This window comes from Podarcis liolepis (genome assembly GCF_965112155.1).
Source record: "Podarcis liolepis genome assembly, chromosome: 2".
Taxonomy (NCBI): Eukaryota; Metazoa; Chordata; class Lepidosauria; order Squamata; family Lacertidae; genus Podarcis; species Podarcis liolepis.
The window spans coordinates 81,785,449-81,799,975 of record NC_139555.1 but is presented as its reverse complement, the minus strand read 5'-3'; the positions used below and the strand labels follow the sequence as shown (position 1 = coordinate 81,799,975).

Here is a 14,527-nt window from a genome sequence, read left to right as displayed (position 1 = left end):
AAGTGTTTAACTTTGGGTTTGTCACAGTCCTGTGGTTGAATTCTGGCTTTAGAAATCATTTCCAAAGCGAGGAGACTGAAAGGTGTAGGTGGTTGAATTTCAGCCAGAGGAGTTTTCATTACTTCAACCTAAAGTATATAGACAGTTCTACCAAATAAGCCATATTTACACTTATAAATGAGCCTTGATCAGCACATGGTGGACTGGAACATGACTTCTGCAAAATACAGAGGAAGGTAGCAACCGAGTGATGAAGGAAAGTTTTCAACTATTTGTCCATTTCGTCTATTCATTTTACATTTCATAAAAGCGGTTCAAGCACAGACCTCGTCTGCGGTAGTTTTATGATGCTGTTTTATGGTGAAGTAAGAAGAGTGGTGGTTTGGAACATGGGAGAGTCAGATTTAAATGTCCATAAAGATTATACACTGAGGTGCTACATTTAAAAATTGGTTTGAAATGTGACTTTCTTCATACTTAAACGTATTTTTTAAAAAATAGGACCCACAATATGACAATATTTGCAGAACTATCTTCATGAAGCTCAATGCTGACTACATTCAGCTACAAGACCTATAGTTTTAGAATTGCCATTCTAACATAAGTGGTTTCTCTTCTTCCCCACAATATGTTGCAGAGGCTGAATATGTCACAGTGGACAATTTGCCACAGGTCTCTGTGACATAGAGGGGAAAGAAAGAAAGCCATTCGGAGTTGGATTAGCCCTTTGGCTAAGAACAGATGTATGAAAGGAAATATGACACAATTTTCTTATAGAATGAACAAGTTTGTTTGGGGTGTGTGTGTGGAGCTGGATATCATACAAATGGTTCTGCTGTGCCTCTGAAACAAGTGAAAGAAACACAAAGTATGCCTTTTTTTAGCCAAAGATGCTCAATGTATATTATAGAAGAGGCAGAAATGTACAATGGGTGAAGTGCTCCTTAGCCAACACTACCTGCTAGATCAGCAGAAATTGCATTTAGAAAGGGGTATGTTAATACCTAAAACTGTAGCGTTGGAAGGGATCACAAGGGTCATCTAGTCCAGCCCCCTGTAATGCAGGAATCCTTTGCCCAATATGGGGCTCGAACCCACAACCCTAAGATTAAGACTCTCGTGTTCTACCATCTGAACTACCTGCTACCTGTAACATTACATAACATTGGTAGGGATGGGTAGTGCAGTAAAGGAAAGGCACTCACTACAGTTAAAGCAGTAGCTCCCAGTAGGTGGTCTATTGGCTAAGGAAAAACAGTGTTATGACCTTGGCTCTCTTCCCCTCTCCATTTCTCATTGCCAAAACTGGAACAGGATACCATATGGGACTTAAAAGTAACATAATTCATGGGTTACAGTTGAAGGCCCGGTGTCCAAATGATCATTATAGAAGAGGCTGTACCGAACATTTGTCCACATTAGAGCAGCAAATTGCAATAACATATTTAGAAAACTTTTCCCATGGTACGCAATACTGCTGTCTGACTTTCCTGTTCCTTATCCAATTGTTGTCTCTGGCACAATGCCCCTTGGCCTTTTCCAATCTCTCCATGTAATGCATCACAATATGAAGATATACGTGGCTTTACTGTTCTTCTATATGACTAACACATTAATATTATAGGGATATCTTTGTACAAGAATGTGATGGATCTCGCGTCGGTGCAAGTGGCCTTCTGGTTGTTGTTTTCTCTCTGGGCCAAAGGCAGATAAGAGAGTACGGGAATGTTTACTTTTGCTATCCTCTCAAAATCTTCTAATATGTTCATATACCTGAAGAAATGCCTCCACCCCCATCGGACACTAAGGTCGTCCTCTGAGGGTCTTCTGCTGGTTCCCTCACTGCAAGAAGTTATGTTACAGGGAACCAGGCAGAGGGCCTTCTTGGTAGTGGCACCCTCCCTGTGGAATGCCCTCCCTTCAGATGCCAAGGAGATAAAGAATTACACAACTTTTAGAAGACATCTGTAGGCAGCCCTGTATTGGGAGGTTTTTAACGCTCAGTGTTTTTATTATATTTTTAGATATGCCATAAACTGCCCAGAGTGGCTGGGGAAACCCAGCCAGATGAGCAGGGTATAAACAATAAAATTATCATCATCATCATCATCATCATCATCATCATCATCATCATTATTATTATATTACAGAGCAGTTCAAAAAAGCTGGTGGTGGGGAGATTCCATCACAGAGGAGCCACTACTTCCTGGCTCCTGCTGGCTCACTGCAGCCAGGGAGAAAGAGGAGTGCATGCACGAGAGTGGCCTTTTCCATTCCCAGTTCCCATTCAGTTCCCAATGAGACAGAAAACAGCCATAACAGCTCCAGAGCTGGCAGAAGATGCCAGGGGAAGATGCCAGGGTACGAAGGGGACTTTGGATCCATTCCAAAGTGTCCCCTGATCCATCCCTGACACACCCCATTTGTGGACAAATTGTTCGTGGAGCACTCACCATGGAAGATCAATGGCTCCAGAGCTCTCCACCACCATACCAGGGAGGCCCCTGCCTGTGGATCTCCCTCTTCATCCACAGAACTGGGTCCCACAGCATCCTGCAGCCCCTCAGCCACCCTCCCAGAGAGCATAGGATTGTTTATTACTTGCCCAGTGCAGTACTGTACATATCTATTCCGGAGAGAGTCCCACTAGTTTACCGTCAGCTAAGTGGCTACAGACTGCAGCCTTAATTGCCTATTTTATTATTGTTTAAAATTACATAGCAAATGACACAGAGTAAATATTATGAAGGGGGTGGGGACATAAATATCTTATATATATATATTTATATAAAATTCCTTCCAGTAACACCTTAGAGACCAACTAAGTTTGTTATTGGTATGAGCTTTTGTGTGCATGCACACTTCACGAAAGCCCATACCAATAACAAACTTAATTGGTCTCTAAGGTGCTACTGGAAGGAATTTGTTTATTTTGTTTCAGACCAACATGGCTACCTACCTGTGATTATATAAATAAGCAATAATCATTCTTGGTGAATTTAAACTCTGCTGTAATCGGGGAAATGTGCTTGTTTTCACCCCATTGTTTAAAAACTAATACACCTGAAATCCATTTCATAAGATCCCCAAAAGATCTTGCTGGATCAGGGCAATGGCCCATCTTGGCCAGCATCCTATTCTCACACTGGCCAACTAGATACCTGGGGGAAGCCCACAAGTACTTGTAAACTAAATGCTGCAACACAGGCTTCACTAGCCTGGTGCCCTCCCGATTTTGGTGGCATGGCTGTGCTGATGGGAGCTGAAGTCCAAAATTTATGGAGGGCACCAAGTTGGGGAAGGCTGCTGCAGAAGAATAACTTCCAGATTATCACCCCTTCTTGTAATGATTGTGTATCTTTTGAGTATCTACATTTTACAGATAGCCGTTTCCTCTTTTGCTGATTATAGCTAAAGAACACACTAACTATCTGCTTTCCCTCTGAACTAAATTTAAATCCATAAAACTGGCCCAGCCCAAGCCTTGGGCTATGCACCACTGCACTTAGCTTCTGTGCTTTATTTTAGCAACTGATAATAATATGTCTGAGTGTTTCTGACATCACTGTGCTAACTGCCTGCAACCTTGTCATTATCAATGACCATTGGATAGTTTCTCCGTGTATCAGGCAAAAAGTCAGGCAAAACACATTCATGAGAAACCTGTTCCTGGAAGTAATGCCATGGAACTTTTTTTAGCGACTTAACATGCATCCTTTTAGAGCAAAACACCTTGAGACAAAACCGACTCTTTTATGGACAATTTCCTGATATAGTAAAAATCAAGGTTTGAACTCTGCAATGGATTACAAGGAGAAAAGAAAAGCTGTCTGAAGTCAATTTAACTTCAAAGGATTACCAGCAGCTCAGGTTATGCCAGCAAATTATAACAATGTTTGCCCTGGGATGCTCTGTAGGCATCTCACATTTCAATGCAAAGTGTTCAGTTACATTCTCAAAGAGATATTCATGTGACTTACATGAATGCAAGGTCTTTACTTTGAGGAAAGTATGATATTTACCCTTGGACAGTTATTCAAAATATTCAATACATTTGAAAAACTCAAACTGGCAGTACAAAAATAGATTTATCAATATAACATTATGGTCCAATTCTACAGAACTACTGTCCATTGATTTTTAGGTTAGCATCATGTCTGGAAGCATATTGTGCCACATCTTTCTCAGAAGAACGTAAAATGCCCCAATAAAAAATTGTCAGATCAAAGCGACTGCATGGAAGGGGAATTCTGTTCCTAGAAACAGGAAGAACATTTGGCTTCCACACCATATAAACCTCCTAAAATGCACGTGATTCAGTTTTAAGGATAGCAAGCCTACGTAGTCACTTCATGCCTTTAAAGATTCATTCCAATTTGCTCACAATACATGAAACATGGTGGTTTCATTTTGGAAGAATATATGCACTGTGTACATTTCACAAGAGGGAAAAACATTTGCTGTTCTTTTCCACCAGAGACTAGTTAGCATCTTGGCTTTATTGAAATGGAAAGAACTAACATTTGACAATATGTATACTTTACACTGTCCAGTTGAAACTCCTCCAATGTTTTATAAATGTTCACATTTACACCTGCCGTGGATTTTAGTAGTAATGGGTGAAATCACAGGCTTGGGTCCATAAGTCTGACAGAATTCCACTCAGGAAATGCTCCTGCCCAGGGAAGAGGGGGGGAGTCTATTTTCATCAGTTCCTCATACCCTCCCTTCTCAAAATCATGAAAAATGAGAGTTGGAAGTACCTGTAGAGCAGTGTGGGACATGGCACAAAGGGGGGAAACTATCACCCTCCTTCCAGAAGGATCCTCCACTAGATCTTAGCCCCTTCCATTCACGTAAGAGACACTCTGGATCCAACTCATGAGCATTATCACCAAATGCTGCAGATGTGCTTTAAGTGGTGGATAGGTGTCATTGTGACCCATGGGTTTTCCCCTTCCAGATCTCAGGGGTTTGGGATTATGCATATGTTAAAATAGGCGTGTGTGTATGGAGGGGTTACTGCCTTCCAGCTCTTCATTAGTCAATTAAAAAATGTTGAATGTAGAGTAGATGTAGCCATATCCAATTTCCACAGCAACTGGGAAAATAGTCCAGTTGGAAGCTTCCTGCAAAACATGATTACAATGGCAAAAAAACCCCAAACCAATCAACAACAACAAACCAACCAAAACAAACCCTCTACTGATGTCTTCTAACTATACATTTTGTAATGTATTAAGGCTTAGACATCTGCCTATATGGAAACCCAGACAACAGATAGCACCATAAACTGGATGCAAACTCCAGCAGCAATACTGGTGCAGTAAATAAAAAAAGGAGAAAAAAAGAAAAATGCTCATAAGAAGAACATTTTGCATAAGCAACATGATTTGAGACTGGTCTTGTAATATGACAATTCTGTAACATTTTGATACAAACTAAGTTTATCTGAACACACCACTGCAACACTTTAAGCACCAGGGTGCCCATTAGTTATTATATTGTTAAGCTCTCTGAAAGGGGAGCTTTCAAAATGAATCCGTCCTAGGTGAAAATATTCCAAAATCCAAAAAGTGTAGGAGATGGTTGTGGCTATTCAATGTCACGCCGTATACATGCTCAGAGGCACTCCCAACTATCTAGACTTTGCAACTTCCAGCCTTAGGTGCCGTTCATTGCAACCAAGCCTGAAAAGAAGGGGAATCAGAGCCAAACCACAAGTACAAACCTCCTGTGACATTTTGGCTGCTTCTATTTGACTAGGTTTCCCTGTAGCCACAATAATGTTGTTGTCGTTTAGTCGTGTCCGACTCTTTGTGACCCCATGGACCAAAGCTCACCAGGCACTCCTGTCTTCCACTGCCTCCCGCAGTTTGGTCAAGCTCATGCTGGTAGCTTCAAGAACACTGTCCAACCATCTCGTCCTCTGTCATCCCCTTCTCCTTGTGCCCTCAATCTTTCCCAACATCAGAGTCCTTTCCAGGGAGTCTTCTCTTCTCATGAGGTGGCCCAAGTATTGGAGCCTCAGCTTCAGGATCTGTCCTTCCAGTGAGCACTCAGGGCTGATTTTCTTCAGAATGGATAGCTTTGATCTTCTTGCAGTCCATGGGACTCTCAAGAGTCTCCTCCAGCACCATAATTCAAAAGTATCAATTCTTCGGCGATCAGCCTTCTTTATGGTCCAGCTCTCACGTCCACAATAATAGCCCCTGTTAATTGGAAGCCATGTGAGGCAAGCCAGTGATGTTGTTCATTCTCTTCACTACTGTGGGGCCTTTCTTTTTGGGGGAGGGGTGAGCAGCACAGGTGTGGGAAATGACCACATTGTGTACTTGACATCTCTCACATGGTTCCTGTTTAGAGCAGTTACTGCTGCAGCATGTGGAACTGCCAGCCAGGTTGTTGCAGCCATTTAGATGAATAGGCCCTAAGTGACTATTCATAGCTTTGACAAAGGAAGGGGGGACTGCAGAAAAGTCTATGTTGCAGCTGGGCTATTTTAAAGACCTCTGCTGTTTGCCTGCTTTCTCCCAGTCTACAACAAAAATTATCTGCTTTGCAGAGAGGGAAGAAGCAGGTGGGTTACTTAGGAAAATTACCCTATTTGGGATTTATCTCCTTTTTAATTGCCAGCTCCTGTTGTTTAAATAACCACCTCATTTTCTTTGTGTGCTGTCTTCAGGATGGAACTTGGTTGTTCTCAGTGTATTAACTTTTCAATCAATGAGCCGTCTCAAATTAGATACCAAGGCTATAAAAGGGGCTACACCCACTTTAGCTTTAGTCAGTCTTTCTCTAACTTTCCTTAACTCAGTATAATGCTCTACATCATATTACATGACAAAAATATAAGCCATGTGTGCATGAAGGTCTGTTTGTTTGCTTTTAAAAAATGCCAACACGTTAGTTATACATTAAAGGTAAAGGGACCCCTGACCATTAGGTCCAGTCGTGGCCAACTCTGGGGTTGCGGCGCTCATCTCGCTTTATTGGCTGAGGGAGCCACCGTACAGCTTCCGGGTCATGTGGCCAGCAGGACTAAGCCGCATTACTTGCAATAAAATATGGTTGTGGGATGGGATTAGCTGTTCAATATAACTTGGAACTCGTTTTCTTAATTTCTGCAGGTATTTTATTTGTTAACTATTTAAAACATTTCTATTTCACCTGAACAACAAAGTCTATCTTGGTTTAGCAATGATTTGACAGTTGTTAGATATTACAGTTCGGGAATATCTGTGTGTAATACAAAGGCAAATTTCTCCTGAGTACACCTCTAAGGTCAGTAACTACTTACATCAGAAAAGCCTCACTGAAGAAACTTTTTTTAGAGAGCTTCCATGCCTCTCCCAACCACTGATCACTGATCAAAAACCCAATTCTTCCAGAGAATATGTGTATGGATTTTTCTATGAATGGCCCACAGAGCAGGAATAGTAGCAAGACAACTAAAGATGGAGGAGAAATTTATTCCGTTTGCATTTAATGGAGCATCTACGTAATTCAAACAGTATGTGAACCAAAACACAGGTATTTTTCAAAATTTACACTTTACCATTTGTGATATATTCTGTCAACAAAATAATGTGTACAAAAAGGCAACAATTACAATATGGGCTATAGATATTGGTTACAACATAGAATTGTCTGCATGGGAAAAATTATGGGGGCGAACCATGAATTTCTCTGCCTGCTATCTTATTAAGGAAAACCTACAAAAGATGATGTCTTTGACACCCAGCAAATTAGTGAAAATGTACAAAAGGGGGTTTAATTTATGCTGGAAGGTAGAGGGAACCCTGATTCATATGTGGTGGGCGTGTAAGTACGCTAGAGAGTATTGGGAAATGATTCACATGGAATTTAAAAAGATTGTAAAACTCACACTTCCCAAAAGACCAGAGGAAATAATAGGTGATGACATTCCAAAAAAGGCACTCAATATATTTTTATACACAACCGCTGCAGCTAGAATAGTATATGCAAAAAAATTGAAAGAAGAAGAGTTTTGGCAGAACAAATTGATAGAATACATATAATTAGTAACCATAACCGCGAAACTAAGGAATAAGGATGAGTTAAAGAGAAGAGAAGAGTGGAGGTGTTTCGGAGATTAACTAAAGGGTACAATATACAATTTAACCTACAAGTAGGAGTTAACATATAAGCAGCAGATAACATCAAAAAAGAAGACGAGAAGATAATGGGTGAAATATCAGGATATGCAGCAAATCAAGATTTCCATAGAATGCCATAGAGAGATGGACTGAGAAAAGAGTTCAATGATTGACACTGTATAATGTGTGTGTATAAAAACTGTCAAAATTTCATAAATAAAAGCTAAAAAACAAAAACAAATGTGTACAAAAATTCATATACTATTGGAAAGTGTGCTTAATTCATATGTTAGCAAAGATATACTAATACATAGTGTAGTAAGTTCCATCAGCAGAAGTATTTGCAAGCGTGGGGAAAGCCCGGAAAAGTGCACTTGCGGGGGGGGGGGGGTCCATCCATTAAGCCAAAATGGAATGATTGTCTTAGTGTGAATTCCTTCTACTACATTAGCGGAAAGATCAAGTCTGGATTTCTCAAAAAACAAGTCAAGCCAGATGAACCTCATTTCTTTTTTACAAGCTGAGTGGATCGGGGAATGCTGTGGACATAGTGTATCTTGATTTCAGTAAGACTTTTGACAAAGTCCCCCATGATATTCTTGTGGAGAAGCTGGTAAAATGTGGGCTAAATGAGGTAACTGTTAAGCGGATTTATAGCTGGTTGACTGACTGAATCCAAAGAGTGTTCACTAATGGTAACTCCTCATCATGGAAAAAAGTGACAAGTGTGGTGCTTCAGGGTTCTGTGATTGCAAGAGCCACAGTTAATGAAAACTCTTCCGGGTGGGTTGGTGGAAGAAATACCGTATTTTTCGCCCTACAGGACGCACTTTTCCCCCTCCAAAAATGAAGGGGAAATGTGTGTGCGTCCTATGGGGCGAATGCAGGCTCTCGCTCTCCAGGCTTCAGGAAGCTCTGCACAACCTTCGGGAGTCGCGCCAGGCTCCCGAGGGCTGCGCAGAGCTGCCTGCAGTCCCGGGCTTCGCGCAGCTCTCCGCAAGCCTGGGGAGACCGGCGCGACTTCCTGCCGGGCTCCCTAGGCTTGCGGATAGCAGGCTGTTCTCGGGGCTGGGGTCGGGGGAAGCTCGGGCTTCTCCCGCGCCAGCCCCGCACCTGGGGAAAATTTTTTTTCCTTTATTTCCCCCCCCCCAAAAAAAAACCTAGGTGCGTCCTATGGGGCGGTGCGCCCTATGGGGCGAAAAATACGGTACCAACCCAGAGCACTGTGGTGCCCACAGGGGAAAGAACCAGGCCCAATGTGATTGTATTTTCACATAAGCCGCCTCAGACGGAAAATCAGGATAGAAATAAAGGAAGCCATTACATAGCAACAAGCAAAATAATTTTTGAACTTGTCTTCCTATGTATTATCGTTTTTGTTTGATGACTGCGAAAAGTAGTGGAGAGTAGACTACTTACCTTTTAAAAGAACCCATTATGAGCAATTTGTTCATCACTGCGCCCTCAACCTCACCAAAGAAGTTTCCAGTCTGCAAGAGAAAACATAACCGTGTCCGGAGATTTAAATAAATGCCAATCTATGCTGGCTGCAATGTACCATGGCAGCTCCTATGAAACCATTGGAGGAGTTTTGACAGCTACGTAATGAAGTTTTAAGGGGTACTTCTCTTTCATAAAAATTGAAAAAGGATTTAACTGTCAGGACACGTTACAGGGATTACAAAATAATCCCATGAGCAGATGTGAGAGCTTACACAATAGACTGGGGTTCATTGCATAACATCTGATGTTGGAAATAAAATAAAAAATACACTCAAACACTAAAGCTTGTAAAGAAAATACTCTAATCTGAGCATAAACCCATGTGATTAAAAAGCTGCTCCATAAAGATATAAACAGGGTTTGAAAGGATTTCCTAAACAAATCATAAAAAGTATTTTTTTGTAATTCCTATATGACCTGCTTAAACTGTTTGAAACTACATTTTATCAGACGTATAAATGTTTATATTCTGTTTCTCTATGAATAGCTTCATACTGGGGAAGCCTGCATTATGGTCTTGTTCACTAAATTAAAGAGGCCCGGGATAATGAAGATAAATCTTGGACAGGAAAACAACCGTTTGGGTTATAGGTTTTCTGGGCAATCCCAAAGAGACCCGTTATCTCCCAGGCAGGCCTCTTTCCTGACATACAGTTTCGAAAGCCCCATACATATGTACTGAGGTGTCATTTTGTAGCACAGAAACAACTTGTTCGTTAAAAACCCTTGAGTACATTGCTTCATACAACCGCCCCACCCCCATGAAATTCCTGCATGCATTCTATCTACTCCTTAAAGGAGTAATCCCAAAATTTCTGTGGGAAGAAAAGGGATGGTGTGGATTCCATGGGTTTTGTTTTAATGAAACCCTGATACCATGGCAAATGATAGACATGGCCTCAAATATGCACCTGGGAGTTTGTTGGCAAAGAAATTACAGGCTAAGCCAAAAACGGAAGCATTCCTCTGCTTCAAGAACAAGCATTGCCTTCTCTACCCGAAAGTATTTGGGTGTGTAAATCTTGCTAGGAGCAAGGAGATCATTTGTACTTTATTGCTTTAATACATCAGGTTCACTGGGGCCCTGCGAGCAATGAATATCAAGAGGCTAAGGGTGTCAGGCATCAAACAGGCCCCAACAACTACACTTTCCTCAGATTCACAAAAATGACAACAACCTATATCATTTCACAAAAAGAAGGAAATCTGATTCTACAACTATGCATCAGTTGCAGTTCAGCTTTAAAGGTTAGCTTTCATCGCATAATAATAAGCTTTGGATAATTTGAAACAATAGTAGAATGATGCAACCAAGCATGTTTAATTTCTGCTGGTTTATATGGGGGAGGGGTATTTAAGCATGTATTGAGATCATGCAGGTTTAGCTGGATAATGTTTCTAGAATTTTCTGCTTAACTGAACTTAATTTGACCTTTCCATTGAAAATTCCATACTAAGAATTTTCTAGAAAACACAATGCGAGTAGTTCTCTAGTTACCCATAAATGAGTTTTCACAATATCCATAGGATGAAGAATGGAAGAATCCATTTTAAAAAGTTAAAATTAAAAGTTACTATAATTTCAAATATTTTGTGTACCCAATATCCTTTGCCTCTGTGTTGCTAGGACCATTTCCAATGTCCTCACAGACCTCAAAAAACTATGATTAGATATTCAGATTGCATTTCTAGGATATCCAGGAGGGGAAATACACATCAAGACAGTGTTAACTGTGGCCATTCAACAAGATGCTGTCCTCCTGGGTCCTGCACAACTCTAAGGAGATATCTGCCCAATCCTCCTCTGTTCTTTCACATACATTCTCTCTGGTTTGAGTAGTTAACTCAATCTGTTTTAACTTTGCTATGCCAGGGAGTGTATCATAAAGGGGAAATAGGTAGGGTTGCCATATGTCTTCTTTTTCCAGGACCTGTCCTCATTTCCATGAGTATGTAAGATGAGAGATCCATAGTGAAAAGCAGAAGTCAGCAAATATGTCCTCTTTTTTGCTCTTCAAAATATGGCAACCCTAGAAATAAGTGTAGCACTGATCAAGGAAGTCACAGTTAAGGACAAGGATTTTGGGACAGACAAAAGTACAGAACAACTTGTGGAATTCAGTGACTTGAGCTGTGATGGTGCCCATGGTCAAAAAAAGAGGAAACACGTCACCCAGAGAAAGGACACTGATCTGCAGAAATTTGCACATGCTAATTTATGTGTATAGATACAAATTTAGAAATGATTCCTATAATGTAAACAGAAATATAATACATCCCCACACAGTGGGGAAAACTATGACCAGGGACCTGTTGTTGGGCAATGTCAAGGCTCCAGCTCTCCCTTCTTACGGTTCTTTATCTTTAAACAGGACTTTGACCAAGTAGAAGACTGCTCTTTGTAAAGTAGGGCTCATGGTTCCCCTAGAAGGCCACTAGTTTAAGTGGCTTTAAAAGGAGATTAGACAAATTCATGGTGGATAAGTTGAAAAATAAATATCTCCCAAATATCTCAAAAGTATTCCAAAAATATTCAACCATGCAGTCATAGAGTGGATGCTTTTCAATTTAAATATTAAAATTTGATATGTTCTGCAGACTTGTGGTCATTGTTTTCATACACTGTTTGATCCAAATTAATTTAGGTCTACAAAGTTACTTCAGCATAGATATGTATTGCCAGAGGCTGCTATATTGGGCCACTGCTAATCCATATTTTCTGAAGTCATGCATAACAAACCACATTCTACTTGTTCCTAATTCTTCCGGTATATTCATTAAATAACTTGATTTTCTATCCAAAGCCATGGGCAAACTTTAACACTCTATATTAACAGCCATAATTGTATCGCTCATACAGAATTGCTTTATCTTCAAAATGTTAGAACAAACCTTTCTAATTTATTTTTTTTGGGGGGGGGGAGACTTTCAGAGAAACCTCCCTCTCAAGGTAAAAATTCCTCAAGAGTGACAGACATGTCTGCAGAAAGGGGTTCTATAAATTTAAAATTTTATGAGCTTTAGAGCAGACCCACCCTGCTGTGAGGCAGAAATTATTTCAGGCCCCCATAAAGATAGACTACATGCTTTTGGGCAGGGAGGTTGCATTTATTTTTTAATCTTATGCTACTTATTTCCTCAACACAGATCAGACAGAAAACCTAATTTGTATGAAACTGATTTTAAAAAGAGTTTTACACTTACCTGTGTGTAATCTTCTGAAACTAGTATAAATCCATTATTATCAATGAGGTAACAGTTAATATTCTGTAACATAACACAAGTTATGATCAAATGCTTGATTTCAAGAATTAAAGAAGTTCACTGATGAGCTATACAAAGGGGAAATGCTTTATTCATATGCATTGGTAAATGTTCACTGTGGAGATTCTGTCTTTATGTTTCTCATCCAAGCACATAATAGTGATGTTTTCCATCTCTCACAAAAGGCACACTCTGCGCAGGTCTGGAGGCCAAACAGCACTTCTCTGAGACTGCACAGTGGTGCAGTTAGTTAATATTAATCTCTAATATATACTTTACACAAGATTGTGGCGTGTTCATTCTTTCAAGAGGGATATAAGGGGACTTACCAGGAATGTAATAGTGAAAGGCTTACACAAGCCTGCAACCAGCTATCTGCTGTGCGTTTAACAGGGGAATGTCAAACTCTGCTAAGTAAAGGAACTTGCTAGCACAACTTAGGAAGGATATTAATAAACAATATATCCTCTCCCGCCTCCCTGAACATTCCCACACTTGTGACCTCCTCAGTTGATGGAAGAGAAGATTTGGAGTGACCTACAAGCCACTCTGGAGGGCTTTGTGCATTACTTCACTTCCTTCAAAATGTAGTAAGCCAGCCCTGACCATCTGCTAAATGGGGCCTGAGACCTTTGTCCCAAAGTCCTGTTTTGATGACATCATGGACAGTGAGAGAGGATAAATGCATTGCAATATCCAACAGAATAACGTGGATGGGTGACATGGGCTTGAGGATTTTGCTCCATGGTTTGTAAGAGTTTCCATTCAGGGAAGGAGATGTGCAATCATGGAAGGATTCAAAAAGTTTGGGTCCAATTCATGTTGTGGAGCTCTAGATGTTGGAACATATCTATTTTGCCACAGTGTTTGCAGATGACAGAAGGTGTGTGCATGTATTTGTGGCAATTTGTTAGGGGTGCAAAGTCCCCTGCCCTGCAGATGCTGTGAGCAGTAGGCCTCACCACTCCACAAAGCCCGGCCAGCGGAAGGTGGACGTTTGGATGGCATCCAAACTGCACAATCTCAGGTAAGGATGCAGTTAAGCACATATCTTGAAATGAACTCATTCTTCTTTTAGTCAACAGCACGGAAGGGGAATCTGTAGCCCTCAATATGTTGTTTGACTCCAAATCCTATAATCTGGCCATTTTGGTTGGGGCTGATGGGAGCTGGAGTCCAGCAACACCTGCAGGTTTTCTATCCCTATCTCTGGTCAAGAGCCTTAGCACAATATAAAAGGTATAACCCATTGCTGGGCAGCTTTGGGGAGGAAAAAAGGTTTCATGAAAATGTTGCTTTATATAAGTAATACCAGGCCAAAACAATGGAAAACTCCACCTTTCTGTACATTTAAAATAATGGCAAAGAGAAGAAAAGCCCACATACTTCTTAGTAATGTTTGCTTTTTACATAATCATTCCCCCAGCATTCAAGCATACAACCACCACTGGTATGTTTGTATGTCCAGGAAAAGCTTTATCACTGGATCTTGTAGATTACCGGTAGATAAATTGACTCTTAGTCCTTTGGTGGGGTTGGTTGAAGGTTGTGTTGCGTATTCATTTGTAAATACATGCTTTAAGAAAATAAAAATGTCTCCAATTTTTACTTGTGTTCACTTTGCAACCCTGCAGGTATTA

General features: G+C 40.7%; 1 protein-coding gene across 4 annotated transcripts in view; it reads right to left on the bottom strand.

Moving 5' to 3' along the window:
* The window catches only part of CACNA2D3 (calcium voltage-gated channel auxiliary subunit alpha2delta 3), a 482,706-nt gene that overhangs the window by 37,126 nt on the left and 431,053 nt on the right, over positions 1-14,527 (bottom strand). For all 4 annotated transcript variants that reach the window (XR_014522462.1, XR_014522463.1, XR_014522464.1 and 1 more), the window contains 2 exons: positions 12,828-12,890; positions 9,540-9,610 (listed from right to left, as the gene is read on the bottom strand). Coding sequence is in view for 1 of the 4 variants with exons in the window: in XM_083489214.1 (XP_083345340.1) it covers positions 9,540-9,610; positions 12,828-12,890 (134 nt within the window). In the remaining 3 variants the exon portion in view is untranslated. The remainder of the gene's footprint in view (positions 1-9,539; positions 9,611-12,827; positions 12,891-14,527) is intronic.